This window comes from Periplaneta americana, chromosome 7 (genome assembly GCF_040183065.1).
Source record: "Periplaneta americana isolate PAMFEO1 chromosome 7, P.americana_PAMFEO1_priV1, whole genome shotgun sequence".
NCBI classification, from domain to species: domain Eukaryota; kingdom Metazoa; phylum Arthropoda; class Insecta; order Blattodea; family Blattidae; genus Periplaneta; species Periplaneta americana.
The window spans coordinates 64,844,500-64,860,484 of record NC_091123.1 but is presented as its reverse complement, the minus strand read 5'-3'; the positions used below and the strand labels follow the sequence as shown (position 1 = coordinate 64,860,484).

At 38.3% G+C, this 15,985-nt stretch overlaps 1 protein-coding gene across 2 annotated transcripts in view; it reads left to right on the top strand.

Annotated features, from left to right (window-relative positions):
- Positions 1–15,985, top strand: part of LOC138703160 (protein draper-like) — a 57,093-nt gene that overhangs the window by 11,959 nt on the left and 29,149 nt on the right. For both annotated transcript variants that reach the window (XM_069830818.1, XM_069830820.1), the window contains exon 2: positions 15,669–15,794. In XM_069830818.1, coding sequence (XP_069686919.1) covers positions 15,669–15,794 — 126 coding nt within the window. The remainder of the gene's footprint in view (positions 1–15,668; positions 15,795–15,985) is intronic.

Genomic DNA, 15,985 nt, shown 5'->3' with positions numbered 1-15,985 from the left:
TAGCGTCGTGCATTGCAGGCGCTATGTTCGGTTCAAGTTTGTCGAGTACGGCGAAGTTCGATATTCACCGATGTTCACCCTGCAGAAGGAGGCCTGTCGTGTTTGTTCCACCTTGTTATAAACATAATCGCTGTCCTTCATTCATGTTTTAATCGCTTATGAATTTTAGCACAGATCTTGCGATCAGTTTTTCATATGAAATAAGACGAAGTTTTTAATGTCTTAGTTGCCTAACTCATGTTCAAACATTGCAAGACACTAATAAGAAAAATCTGTTTTGTTGTGTACAGCATGTTTTCGCTCACAGGGCCAAACAACAGAAACCTACCTGCTACTTGAGACCCCACATTCCACAGTCAGGGCATACTTTCTATTCATTGCATTTTTTGCGAAAATATATGTAGTTTAGAGCTATCCTGAAAAACGTTCATAGTATTGCATTTTACCATAGCTCGTTATGATTTGAATGACTGCATTAAATATGAGAAACGCGCAAAATATAACATTATGACGCGAATGTTTACTAAATATGCCATAAAGCTTAAAAAAAAAATGCCTAAATATATATACAGTTATTCCCAAAATATAACGTTAATATGCAGTTTCGTACTAAATATGCTACAAAATTAAAAACGGCTCAAATATGCATTTATATGCCCAATAAAAACCCTTCCACTTTCTTCAGAATGCTTGAAATCAAGTTTAAATCAGTCTGAAAACTGAAACAATTCCATAGGATAAAATATGACATGTCATGGAAATCCTCTCCTTACTCATCAGTAAAGGTTGGTTCACAATAAACCGTGAATGAAAACAACAATCAGAACGAGAACGGAAATAATGTTAAAATAAATGTGTTTAAATGTAATCATTCACAATAGTTAATTGTGAATGCTCACATTTAAATACATTTATTTTAACAATATTTCCGTTCTCGTTCTCATTCTCGTTTCTGTTCCCGGTTTATTGTGAATCAGCCTTAACCTGGAAGACAACCATACTGAACGATTCTGAATCTGTTGAACTTGGAGATTCCGATGGGTCACTTATATCGTAAAGCAATCAACGCATTGATGTTTGACCAATGACAACACGAAATCTCAGCGTTGTCAATATACCGAAATCTGGAGACATTTAAAAAAATGTTTTTGGCGATATTTTTTATTTTCTATTGTTAAAATATGGATTAGTGAACTTATTTAATCTATTTTTTGGTAAAATATAAGTATATCAATAATTTTATTTATAGCGGTAAAAATAGGACAACTTTAGAGCTTTGTTCCTTAGCGATTTTTCGTAAAATGTCGTTGGCGACATAGCAGTTTATTTCATGAAGCTTGTCAAACTTTATAAATTGAAGATCTCAGTACAATAATTGGGTTATGAACCAAAAGGCAACTTTTCAGGGGAGCAAAAACAAAGTTTCTATTCATTTTATTTTTTGGAAGAGCATATTACATGATCTTCAGTTTCTAATACTAAAAATGAGTTTATGAGAGAACCAATGACAGATTCTGATTCTATGAGGCGGGAATAGTAAGAAAGTTTGAAAAATCCGAAAATGCCACATTTGGTCGATAACCCACTTATTGTTCTGAGGTCTTCAATTAATAATAGTCTATTGCATTGTGAAACAAAGTTTACGAACACTTGTAATATATTTAACTTGTGATTTGTAAATAAAATTGTTAATTTCTAATTTGTTAACATTGTAAAACGCGTCCCTCATCGTAATATTCTTTACGTTTACAGGGGTCAGTAAGCATTCTGAGCAGATCTTGTCTGTTTTCCGGTATTAGTCGTTATTTTCCATCTGCCTGTGACGAACAATGTACACAAACTATGACGTCATCTGATAAGCTGGGCTTGGTTTGTACAGATTATAGGCCGTTCACAACGATGTCTTTACAGTGAGTCAAACGAATTCAACCTGGAAGTGGCAGATGTTCACTGTGTTTCTATTGGCCGAGAGCAGGAGAGCGCAGTAAACATGGAGCGATTTGTTGGACGGTAGAGATAGGAGAAGTTTTTCCTTTTCAGAACTTCCCCCATCAGTTTCGGTTTTACTGTAATAGTAAGTTTCACACAACATTTCGTATTAAAATTTCTACAAACGAATTCTGTCCACTGCTATGAACTCTTAGCTGGAACTATTATACCACCAGCACTGTAGTATTCCTACGTTGTCTGGGAAGAAGTTATAGGAAGTTGTATGACGTCATATATCTCATAATGAACGTTGGAATGGATTTAATTTTCATAGTATTGCAAGTTATGTATGAAACAGAATAAAAAATGTGTGTGTATTATTTTAACATTCGAATTTCTATCTCAAGATACTCATTCATTCACAGTTTTCTGCCCAAGGACAGGTCTTTCACTGCAAACCCAGCATTCCCCTATTTTTCTCAAGATATAGAAGATAAAAATGCATGCTTGGTCTGAAGGATACTTCATTTTGGAAATCAATTTTACGTGGGTTATATATTGTTCTCGCAAAGTCTGCTATTTCCCACTATTACTCCTGGTCACATACATATCAGATTGACCGTTCGATGTTATAAAATGGCAACATATAAAAGAGAACAACTGCTAGGATCTCCACTTTCGAAAATGAATTTTTTGGTAACGATCGATAGATGGAAATACAGCTGCAAGCTATTACTCTATGCCATACCTGCACAAACAGCGCTCAACGTGCGCGCGCACTCCTTGGGAGCGAGAGAGCCGTGTTTTCCGCTCGCCGAAACGGAGATAAAGATACGCCAGAATGACATAGACTTGCTATAGGTAAAGGAGAGGGAAACGACCACTCATTTATCTAGTGGAGTGCAGTGTGTAGGCCTATTCTCAGTAACTGTTTCACGTTGCTTACCTACTGCTACAGTACAGTATGGAGGAATCTAAAAGACGGAACATAACATTTAACATTTAACGATTTACAGCTCGAACTTATTGATCTTCATTGTGACCTAAGGGCTAAAGATCGTTTGAATAATACTACTAGCCTGGTTGAGTTTTACAAGACTAAACATTAGCAATAGTAACCACGACTACACAGGCTGGCTGTGAAAATGATTGCTATGTTTGGCTCAACATTTACATTTGTGAGCAACTGTTTTCTATAATCAACTTTAATAAAGGCAGGCATCGAACATCTGTAACTGATGTTTCATTACGATCAGTAGGCTACTGTTCCTTTCAACTGCCAACAGCATAAAACCTCGTTTTGATGTACTGATAAATAAAAATATAACAAAATGATATTGCACATTTAAGTAGCTATAGAATTTCTATTATTTCTGTAAAATAAATATTTCTTTATTAATTAATAATAGTCCAAGATAGTTTTGCAAACACTGAACGGAACTTCATTTTATGAACACTCTTACTAGTACTGTATTTTCTTTTGTGTATATTTTGTACGATATCACCCCTTCTTCCAGTCCACCCTTATACAGAGCGCAGCTAATATCTGCATTCCGATCATGAGCTGTGAGCCGGCTCGGAGAGCGCAAACCTTGTGCATGCCTGCTCTATGCATTTCCATCAGGGTTATAACGTGACTTCTTTTGCAGTCGCTAGATGACAGCATAGTGAAATTGATATAAGTTATTGTCTTGAAAGTGCTTTAGGCTGATCAATCTGTTGTATTTGGTGAGGGACATAATTTTCACAGTATGTAAGTTATGTATGAATAAGAATAAAAATGTATGTGCATTATTTTAACATAGAATTTCTATCCCAAGATATTAATTCATTCATAGTTTTCTGCCCAAGAACAGGTATTTCAGTGCAAAGCCAGCATTCTCCAATCTTTCTCAAGATTTAGAACATATTATATATGCGTTCTTGATCTGAAGGGTGCTTCATTTTGAAAATAAATTAAACGTGGCTTATATATTGCCCTCCCAAAAGTCTGCCATTTCCTATTATTACCCTAGGCAGAATATGAAAGCAATGTTTTCAATATGTTCTATAATCCGCAGTTTTGATTGTGTTGTGGAATTTACAGATTCAAGGCAATTGTTAACTTATTCTATTGCTATTATACCATTAATGAGGTGGGCGAGACCTCATTCATATTTGATACATTATTCTATTGCATTTATTTACATTCCATGGTATTCGCACATCGCTTCACAGGTAGAATATGGAACAGGTAAAAAATCTTAATAGTAGACTATTATAAAGTCTTAATTATAGTTACAGTCCTACAGTGCATAATAAAGACGTGAGAAATTAGATATTCTTTAATTTAGCCCTAAATAGGCTAATCTTATATTATGGGTTTGACTTTTTATATCCATAGGGAGGCAGTTTCAAATTTTTACTGCCTATAACGCACTCCTTTTTGATAGCACGATAGATTTGCCGATGGAGTATGAAAGTCATTTCTTGATACGTATTTATGCTATGAACTGTTGAGTTAGTCACAAAGTTTTCACGGTTACATACGAGGAAGTTTATTAATAAAAAAATATACTGACATGCCATGAGCATTATTTGTAGTTTTTTTGAAAATTATCCTACGCGATTCCCTAGATTTGACACTTAGTATTATTCTAATTACTCTTTTCTCTAGTAGAAATATAATGTTGCTATCTGTGAAATTTCCCCAGAATATTATTCCAAAACTCATTGCCGAGTGGAAGTTTGCAAAGTGTATTGTTTTTAAGGCATTGATGTTTACTATCTCTTGCATAGATCTAATAGCAAAACATGCTGAATTTAATATGATTTGTTTTCAATTTAATACATTATCGATTTGTAAGCCAAGAAATTTGGTTGTTGTTTTTATTAGGGACCTGTTGTTAATTATTGGGCTTGAAATTTGCGAGGTTGAATTGGCAGGATTTAAATTGGATTATCTTATTTTTGTTTCAATTTAATACTAATTTATTGGATGAAAACATATTTTGAGGAGAATTGCTTCCGCATAGATCTGCACACTGCTTTTCTGTCTTAATTTTTCTGTTATCGTTGTCGTCGAAATGATGAGATAAGTTTACGTAATGAGTGTCCATTATCTCCACTTCCACGTAAGGTAATATTTAACAATACTATCAGTAATTAATTGGTATATTATCAGAATCTAACACAAAATATTACATTCATTTATGGCGTGTAATTTATGTTTTTTTTAATCTATACAGTGTAATCTGATAATATTGCACAGCATGAATAAATTATTATACTTGCAGCATACTGTTCGTCTTTCTTTGAGTCCACTCTGAAGATGACGTACACGGACTAGACTTAGACTGACAGTGAAATTCGTGACAGAGAAGGACAATGCACCGCAGCAGTTGATAAAGCGTCGTGAAATAACTCACTAAAAAAAGGATTATGCAGTGTAGTGTAGCTGATGCTCACGATCAAGATAAAAGCACAGTCACGAAGCTTGAGTTGTGAGGGTACCAGGAACAATAGACTGTACCGGTACTATTTCGCATTGTCTGTTATGAGGCGATAGTAGCGATCCTAGTGGTTAGCAACTATCTATGGATGCATATTCTCTACGTATTGAGCTTATATACTAGACTGTGATAAAAGTATCCCCCCTTTACACATCTTGAAGGCGCATGGGGACATGAACGTAAAGCTCCATGATCTTGACACTAAAAATTGGTGCTGTGGTCTGCACTTTTCCAGTAGAGTACATAAAACAAAAAGTAGACACACCTGACTAAATTCACTTCTTCGTGTTTGATTTGAATGGCAATGCTCCTATGAACAGACATCAAGGATGTGACAGTCGGCCTGGATAGCGTAGCGTAGTCAGTATAATCCTGGCCTTCTGTGCCGGGTTCGATCCGGCCCAGGTCGAGGCATTTATCCTTCTGTGCTCGAGATTGCGGGTTCCATCCCGGGCCAGGTTGATGACATTTAAGTGTGTTTAAATGCGACAGGCTTATGTCAGTAGATTTACTGGGATGTAAAAGAACTCCTGCGGGACAAAATTCCGGCTCACCGGCGACGCTGATATAACCTCTGCAGTTGTGAGCGTCGTTAAATAAACCAAAATTTATATATATATATATATATATATATATATATATATATATATATATATATATATATATATAGGACATAGAGCCTTTCTTCTCTCATACAATTACACAAATAATACTTCAGACTCCTAGAAAATATTCTTTCAGATGTCACTGTAGACACAGGAATTGCAGCTAAGTTACGTGAATGTACAGTTTATATTCGGAAAGAGGTCCTTAGTACATGGAGATGATAACGCGTAAGCGCACAATCTGGTCAATCAACTTTTGGAATTACATACATACATACATACATACATACATACATACATACATACATACATACATACATACATACATACATACATACATACATACATACATACATACATACATACGTACATACATACATACTGTACACACACACACACATACATACATACATACATACATACATACATACATACATACATACATACATACATACATACATACATACATACATACATACATACAACTGGTGCCTACTTATGCAGATTCAAGCTGAGGTACAACCCGTCGTGTACGTGTGGAGCAGACGATCAGATCGTTGACCACGTCTCCTTTTCGAGTGTTCGAAAATGATCAAAGAAAGACTAGCGTTCCAGCGGGAAATGTTAAGAAAAATTGGCATGTGGACTTTCATAAAGCATAAACTAATGCAAGAACATGCGCATACATTCACAAACTATGTCAACGTTATAAAGTTAGACGAGTAAACGTAGGATAATTTAATCTAGGATAGATAAGAGTAGGCATTAGATATAGTGAAAGACTCTAATTTTCACATCAAAATAACAAACATACATACGCCTAGAGAGTGACAGAAACGAGGCATAATGTGTATTTTGTAAACATACAGGTAGCAAGGCATTTAGTATTACCTTTATTGTAATAGGACATGCCGTTCAACTAATACTAAAAAAAAAATACATACATTCATTACATAGTGTTCTGCGAAATGGTAGGTCCTTCAATGTAAACCCAGCATTCTCCTATCTTTTTCTGTTTTCTGCCTTTCTCTTAGTATCCGCATATGATCCATATATCTTAATTTCGCCAATCATCTGCTATCTCTTCTGCCTCGAACTCTTCTCCCGTTCACCATTCCTTCCAGTGCATCCTTCAGTAGGCAGTTTCTTCTTAGCCAATACCCAGGCAATTCTTTTTCTCTTCCTGATAAGTTCCAACATTATTCTTTCTTCACCCATTTTTTCTAGCAAAGTTTCATTTCTTATTCTGTCTGTCCATTTCACACTCTCCATTCTTCTCTGAATTTTATAACCACATTTCAAATGCTTCTAATTGGTTCTCTTCATTTCGTCGTAACTATTTCCCATGTTCCTGCCCCATACAATGCATGTTTGCAGTTTTTATTGGGAAAGTTAAATGCTGTAGCTTCCAGTTGCTTTCCGCACAAAACTCTTTCTTTCGCATCTTGAAAAATCCCAGGGGCCCCAACGTGGGTGGGTTTGATTAATTAGACCCTCCGGACTTCAGCAAAGTTCACCACACTGGTTAAATGTAAGATCAGAGACCGGTAAATTCCAATTACCCTTTGCCCCACCCACTGCGGGTAGGGGAGGAAGATTCATTGGCTCGTCCACTAGACATATATCACAAAATAATGCGGGCCTCCTTGGTCATGTGATTAGCATGGCGCAGGCACTGCTCTGGGCGCAGGGGCGCAGCAAAGACATCACAGGACAGTCACAAGACAACGGACAAACACCCAGTCCCGTGGACGGAAAATAAATTATCTGCATTACCTACACCGGGAATCGAACCTCAAACTGCGACAAAGTGGAATACTTTTGAGATGGGAAGTATATCCTGTGATAATCGTGGTCCAGATAAGTGTATTTAAATACATGTACGTTACTTTATAATGGCTCCAGTAATGTGTTGAAAGCTAAATATAAACTCAACATATTATGATGTCATTTCACCGTTCGGAATAATATCGCAGGAAGATAAACGCATACTCATAGCACGGCGGAAGTAACTGCAGAGAAAAGCTTTTGTCATGCTCGCGGGACGCGGTTAAACTATTTCCCGTTTAGTTCTTACTCGGTTGACACATTATAATTCTGGCTTCACGAAACTCAGTTTCTTGCTTCAAGGTTACGTTCCAGAGAATATTAGTTATTATAATATTTATTTACTTATTTATTAGTTCTTTCATATTAATTCGTTCTCCCTCCCCTACCTGTAGTGGTGTAGACGGAAAAGGGGGAAGTTAAACCTACTAAGGAAGAAGGCTTTATTTCCTTATTTGCATAGTTTATTTACTTATTTTCTTATTTATTTATTTAATTATTTATTTATTTGCTTATTTACTGTACTTATCTGCTTATTTATCTTATTAATTTATTTACTTATTTGTTTATTAATTAATTAATATATTTATAAGCCAATTTTACTTTAATGCTGATTCTCATTATTACTTTTTTTATTCATTTCATTATCGATTCTTTTCTATATTACTCTGGCATCAGTCATGGCATCATGGAAACGTATGTGTAAGATGAACCTTGTGCCTCGTAGTTTTCCACGCGGTCCATCTCATTTCATTCTCTGTGCCTCGAGGTTTTCCAAAGAATAGTCATGAAAATAGTGGTACATGGGTTATGAATAAAGATGAGGGGTTTGTGCGCGGCACGAAAAACACGTTGACTCCACAGGGAGCATAGGTGGACAGACAGGTGAACAACTGCGACCAGTGCAACCAAAAGAAATGCAACTACACGCTATCCTTCTGCCTACTTACCGTCTTTTAACAACATGAAACGAACACAGGCCTTCATAGTCCAATGCACTGCAGTGGTGAACAGACGTAGTGAGCAGTAGTTACCTACAATGGCGGAAACCAAGCAAACAAAGGATGCGAAATTAAATATAAATTGAAGATATAAAGTTCATACACCAAAATCACGGAACGATACCGGAAAGCATAACACAGAAACATCTGGTTTGGAAATATCCAAAGGCATAGCAATAATAAAAGAGGTGTCACAAAAAATCAAGAAAAGAACCTCCAGGACCGTGCACACAGAGAATAAAGAATAAATGGCAAAGCATTCTACAGAAAAATAAGGGCTATTTAACAATTTATACCATGCTGAAGAACGCAAAATCATCAGGCGATAGAACAGTATACTTCATATAATGCACCGTTAACGTCCTGTGACGTTGAAAGAAGCTTTTCGCAGTTCAAAAACTGTTTGACTGATCGATGACGACGTTTGACATTCGATAATTTAAGAATGTCTGTAGTAGTGCAGTGCAATTCGGCTTGTGATGGCTCTGAAGCTATGGATGAATCATAAAGGCAAGTTTCTTCTTCTAACTATACCAATGTTTCAACATATTCCTCATATTTGTATATTGTCATCTGATAGACCTTAACGGAGTGTTGCATTTGCCATTTCTAGGCTGTACTATTCGCGTGGTTTGTTTACGTCGGAAGTCAACTCAGACACTGTGCATACAGCTGTATAACGTCTATGCACACGCAACCTGACGACAAACCGCACAAATCCCTCATCTTTAGTTATGAATATACGTTAATATCAAACAATACTCCAGTGTTAAAGGAAATAGGCCTACATATATATTGAATTTTATTTCTTTAATTCGAGTATTTCCTCTGATTGAGGTTCTGGCTGATATGTACAGTTACCCTGAAAAAGAATGAGACGATTCTTGGTCGTCGGAAGTTAAAGTTCTACAGCGCGGTTCACTCGATATCGACGTAACGATACATAACATGAGAAATAGTACAAGAATTGTTACAAGGACCACAACAAGGACAAGGACCAGAATAAGGATCACGAAGAAGACTGCCATTTAAGGCCAGGATTTCACAACATAGCTCGAGTCACAAAATATCATTGCTTCACTGCACCGAATGGCAAATGCCTGCTAAGGGATCTACATTCTGGACTGCTGCTGTCACTGTCTTGTCTCGTTAGCTCATATAGTAGCGTGTCGGTTTCACTGTATGACCGAAACATCTCGTGTTCGATCCCGGGTAAAACTTTTTTTTTTATTGAGGTGTAATTAATTTGTTCAGAGTTCCTCGACTGTCTAATTTGTCGAAAAATATGGAATAATTTATGCCCAATTTCTGGGTCTTACAAGTGGGCTGAACCTCGTCAAAAAATAAATAAATCTTACTTGGAAGTTAAAAGTAATCTTCCTCAAACAAAAATCATAAGAAACAAAAAAGAGACAAGTTAACTTAAAATCTTGTCCACATGCCACCAGCTTCTATTACAGCTCTAAGTCGATCCGGCATGGATGTCACGAGATTGTGGAATAAGTTCTGATCCCCGGCGAGATCTTCCCAGGTGTCAACAACTTGATCCCACAATTCGTCTCGATTTCGAGGGCGTCGGTGGGCATAGGTGGCTATCCCTCTCTTTTTCAATTCCGCCCATAAATTTTCGATGACATTCAAATCAGGTGACTTCGGAGGCCAATTAATGATTTCGATCTCGGGTCTCCTTTGAAACCATCTTTGAATGCTTGCAGCATAGTGCACGGGATGGTTATCTTGCTGGAACAGCAATGTTCCTTCGGGAAAACGTTCTCGGGCGGAGGGAAGGAATATATTTTCCAGAATGTGCTCGTAAGTTCCCACATTAAACCGGCCATCGATGCATTCTATAACGCCAGGTCCATCGTAAGACATCCACCCCTAACACGATATGCTAAAGCGCCCCGATCTTTCATGTCGGTGCACATAGCGCTGATCATGTCGAAGACCATCCTCACGATAGACACGGACAGGACCTTCGTAATCACTCGAGATGGTTGTTTCGTCGGAGAAAATTACATTTCTCCAATCGAAATCCACTCGATTGGTAGCGAAGGCAAGATGATCGACAGCTTGTGCTTCCCCCAATATTTCCATTTGCGCAGCCCTCCGGCTCCTAATACCGCGGTTCCTCAACCTGCTGATCACAGTCTGTGAAGAGCCGGGAAAGTTAGATGCTGCTCTTATTTCGTTAGCAGTCAGAAAGGGGTCCTGTCGAACTGTCTCGAATAAGAGAGCATCCACTGAAGATATCCGCGAACGCCCAGGAATAGGGCGATTTTCGACCTCCCCTAAATTTTGGTAACGATGAACCCACCTCGCGGCTGTACTTCCAGGAACACCGACCAAACGGCCAGCATATCTAGCCCCATATCCAGCCTCAACTAGAGCTATAACTCGCTGTCGTTTGCGATCATTAACACTTAATTTCAGGACTTTGTAAAACTCTATTTCAACGTTACTTAGCTATTTCAACGTTATTTAGACCAAAAAATCGTTGTGTAGACTAAGGATCGAACTCGCACTCTTCTACACAACACGCAGAAGTCTTACCGTCTGAGCTATTGAAACGACATGAAAGCGTTCCTTTCTGTGCGGTGTGTCGATCTAGTCATGAATGTCCATTGTCGATTTAACTACACGATTTATGTATATATTTATCTTTTATTTACGTAATATTATCATATTTTTTGCAGTTTTTGAAGTGAATTTCGGAACGATGCTAGTAACAAACCAAATAGCCTGAATTTAAGTAACTCAATATTCGTTATCTTGTGTATCAGTGCTCTGGTCTCCGATCATGCGCAGTGTCTTACATCTGAGACTTAGGAATATTCAATCGTCTCATCCTTTTCCAGGGAAACTGTACATCTATTATAGGTATCCTACAAGCAAAACTCAGCTCGGACTCCTCGCGACGCGCATGCTATATCCCTCTACCTCCCCTCAGTAGGTGTGAGAGAATGCTGGGAACGGGAGCATACATTATCTGCGCAAGACAGTCGCACTGCGCACTGAGTTTTCCTTGTCGGATGCCTTTACCAGGCAGTACATCTCACTAGACGATATGTATCAGAGGAAAAACAATTGTTTGTATGTATCTGACGTCTGATTAGTGCAGTACGTAGCTAGTCGGCGATGTATGCAATGGAGGGAGACAGGAACTGACCACCCCTACCCCATTACCTTCCGGCTTTGTTGCCTCATGAATATCGCCTTCTTGGTATAACTTGTGAGGTTCAGACCTGTCTTCGGACAGTTGACTAAACAACAATTCGAGTATAGACGTTTTACATAATCATTGGTATTTCCTTAAATCCTCTGTCAATTTTTTATGTTGTTAGAGAAACTCTTTTATTGACGTTCCTTAAATGGGATAGTGTGAACGAAGTGAGTCAAATGGCCTTTAGGTTACGAGCTCACATAAAAGTTAAAATAAGTTCCAAGAGTCCTTGTAGGACGTGATCATCATCGTGTTCCTTTTATTTGATAGTACTTCCTCTCTCATTCATTCATTCATTCATTCATTCATTCGAGTCCTTTTGTCAGTTATTTTACGACGCTGTATCAACTACTAGACGGTCAGCGCGTCTGGCCGCGAAACCAAGTGGCCCGGGTTCGATTCCCAGTCGGGACAAGTTACCTGGTTGAGGTTTCTTCCGGGTTTTTCCCTCAACCCAATTTGAGCAAATTATGGGTAACTTTCGGTGCTGGATCCCGGACTCATTTCACCGGCATTATCACCTTCATCTCATTCAGACGCTAAATAACCAAAGATGTTGATAAAGCGTCGTAAAATAACCTACTAAAAAATCAACTACTAGATTATTCGACGTTGGTCGAATTGGTGGTGGTATTTGGCGAGATGAGGCGAGGTTTCACCATGTAATTACCGGACATTCGCCTTACTGTTGAGTAAAACCTTAGAAAAGGACCCCGCCAGATAATGTACCCAAGCGGGAATCAAATCTACTCCGAGTGGAGTTGCATATTAGCAGTCAAACGCATTACCGCCCAAGCTACGCCGGTGGCTTCATTGGGCAAATATTCTGATGCAGCAAAAATTCGATTTCGAGATTTTGTAAAACTATTGCAGCATTCACATCGTTTTATAAGGATTTTAGTCTTCTGTAACTTTTTCTATCTGCTACGGAACCGGTCTCTTCAATATTTTACAATCTTCCACAATGATTACAAATTTCACGGTCCATACCTAAATCCAGTCCCGCGCCGTGGCGTAGCGGTCTAGGGCATCCCACCTAGGACTCGCGTTACGGAATGCGCGCTGGTTCGAGTCCTCAATGGGGGAAGAAATTTTCTCATGAAATTTCGGCCAGTGTATGGGACCGGTGCCCACCCAGCATCGTGATGCACTTGGGGAGCTACGATAGGTAGCGAAATCCGGTTGCGAATACCAGCTATAACGGCTGGGGGATAATCGTGCTAACCACACGATACCTCCATTCTGGTTGGATGATCGTCCACCTCTGCTTCTGCATGTGGGCGTGAGGCCAGCAGCGGGCTGGTCGGTCTAGGCCCTTCACGGTCTGTAGCGCCACGGATTATTATTATTATTATTATTATTATTATTATTATTATTATTATTATTATTATTATTATATACCTAAATCCATTTAGAGTTCTTCTCATTCCGCTGGAACTATCACTATTACATTCATTGGTCAATTCGCATTTGTCGGGGCAAAACCATTATTTTCTTCATCCCTCTTAGCCCCAAATATTTTCATAAGCACCTCATTCTCAAACAGCCTTAACCTCTGTTCCTCTCCCAAAGTGAGAGCTCAAGTTTCATAACCATAGGTACAGGACAACCGGTAATATAATTGTTTTATAAATTATAACTTTCAGATTTTTTGAAAACAGACTGGATGATAAAAGCTTCTCAACCGAATAATAACAGGCATTTCCCATATTTATTCTGCGTTTAATTTCCTCCCGAGTATCACTTATATACGTATTTTGTTACCGTTGCTCCAAGATATTCGAATTTTTCCATCTCTTCAAAGGATAAATTTCCAATTTTTATATTTCCATTTCGTACAATATTCTGTTCACGAGACATAATCGTATACTTCGTCTTCTCGGGATATACTTCCAAACCTATCTTTTTAAAGCCTTGGTTTTCTGAACCGACGCATGCGAGATGCGAGGTGCGAGGCCCGCCTCGCACAAATCCGGACTAAGCGAGAGATAGTGAGTGGTTTCTATAACTGCAACGTGCGAGGTCTGCGTAACTCGCAGTTATAGAAACCACTCACTATCTCTCGCTTAGTCCGGAATTGTGCGAGGCGGGCCTCGCAACTCGCATGCACCGGTTCAGAAAAACCAAGGCTTTACTGAAGACATTACACTGGTAAACTTAAAAACATTCATGTCCTAGGTAGTATTCGAACAGATGATGGTGACTGCTTCTTCGCAAATTAAAGCTAAGAGTTTCAGCTATTGCCTACACCAGGCCTGCACAAACAGCGGCACGCTCTTTCGGAGCGGGAGAGCGGTGTTTACCGCTCGCCGAAAGGGGGAGGAAGATAACGTCAGAATGACAGACTTGCTATAGGTAGAGGAGAGGGAAACGACCACTCAGCTATCTAGTGGAGTGCAGTGTGTAGGCCTATTTTCAGTAACAGTTTCACGTTGCTTACCTACTGCTGCAGTACAGTATGGAGGAATCTAAAAGACGGAACATAACATTTAACGATTTACAGCTCGAACTTATAGATCTTCAATGCGACGTAAGAGCTAAAGATCGTTTGAATAATACTACTAGCCTGGTTGAGTTTTACGAGACTAAACATTAGCAATAGTAACCACGACTACACAGGCTGGCTGTGAAAATGATTGCTATGTTTGGCTCAACATTTACATTTGTGAGCAACTGTTTTCTACAATCAACTTTAATAAAGGCAGACATCGAACATCTGTAACTGATGTTTCATTACGATCAGTAGGCTACTGTTCCTTTCAACTGCCAACAGCATAAAACCTCGTTTTGATGTACTGATAAATAAAAATATAACAAAATGATATTGTACATTTAAGTAGCTATAGAATTTCTATTATTTCTGTAAAATAAATATTTCTTTATTAATTAATAATAGTCCAAGATAGTTTTGCAAACACTGAACGGGAATTTATTTCATAAGTACTCGTAATAGTACTTTCTTTTGTGTACATTTTGTACGAGATCACCCCTTCTTCCAGTCCACCCTCATAACAGAGCGCAGCTAATATCTCCATTCCGCTCATGAGCTGTGAGCCGGCTCGGAGAGCGCAAACCTTGTGCAGGCCTGGCCTACACCGTAATCGCAGAAAGAAAAGTTGCGGTTTTAATTTACTTCTGTTGTTATCATTAAAAACTCTTAAGAACCCGTGCGTTAGATGGTTCAAACGGAACTAAAGATGACGGACTATTAAAGGCGTTAACAATTTTATTGCCATCATAATTCATTTGGAAGAAAAATGCGTGTAAAGTTAATTTTATTAAATAATTCTGCCTGTGATTGAAGAGGATCCAGGCAAAACTTGCGATTAAATTTTCGCCATTATTAATATTCCATTCTGACATTAATCACCGTTGACTATTATAGTATCTTCAGAGTAATTAATACTGTACCTTCTTACATGGGCGTCTACTTCAGCAATGGAATTCTTAAAAGTGCCTTGCCTGCAGAGTCGGGAAGGATTGCAAACAAAGCAACTATTGCAACAGTTCTGATCCTAGTCAGTGTAAGTCTCTCTTTGCACTCTAAGTTTTGTTACATTTTATTATAAAACGATATATTTTTATTTTTCAGCTTATGGCAGTTGGTGCAGACTTGACTCGGGTTGTAGCTTCGAACATGGTTTCTGCAGAGATCGTAAGAAATGCGACTGTGTCGACAACTACACATACAACAAGACGTCAAGAGCTTGCGTTATAGGTAAGAGACTATCAAGGGAACGTTATAATATGATATGATATATTTTATTCCATCAGCTTACATCGGTCGTAATGGCCCTTCACATTTCTGTATACAGTGCCATCACTCCCTTGGATACATATTCTGCTTACGCTGTTTTAAACATCCGGCTATTACATATAAATGACTCTGATCACTTTTCTACCACGTCT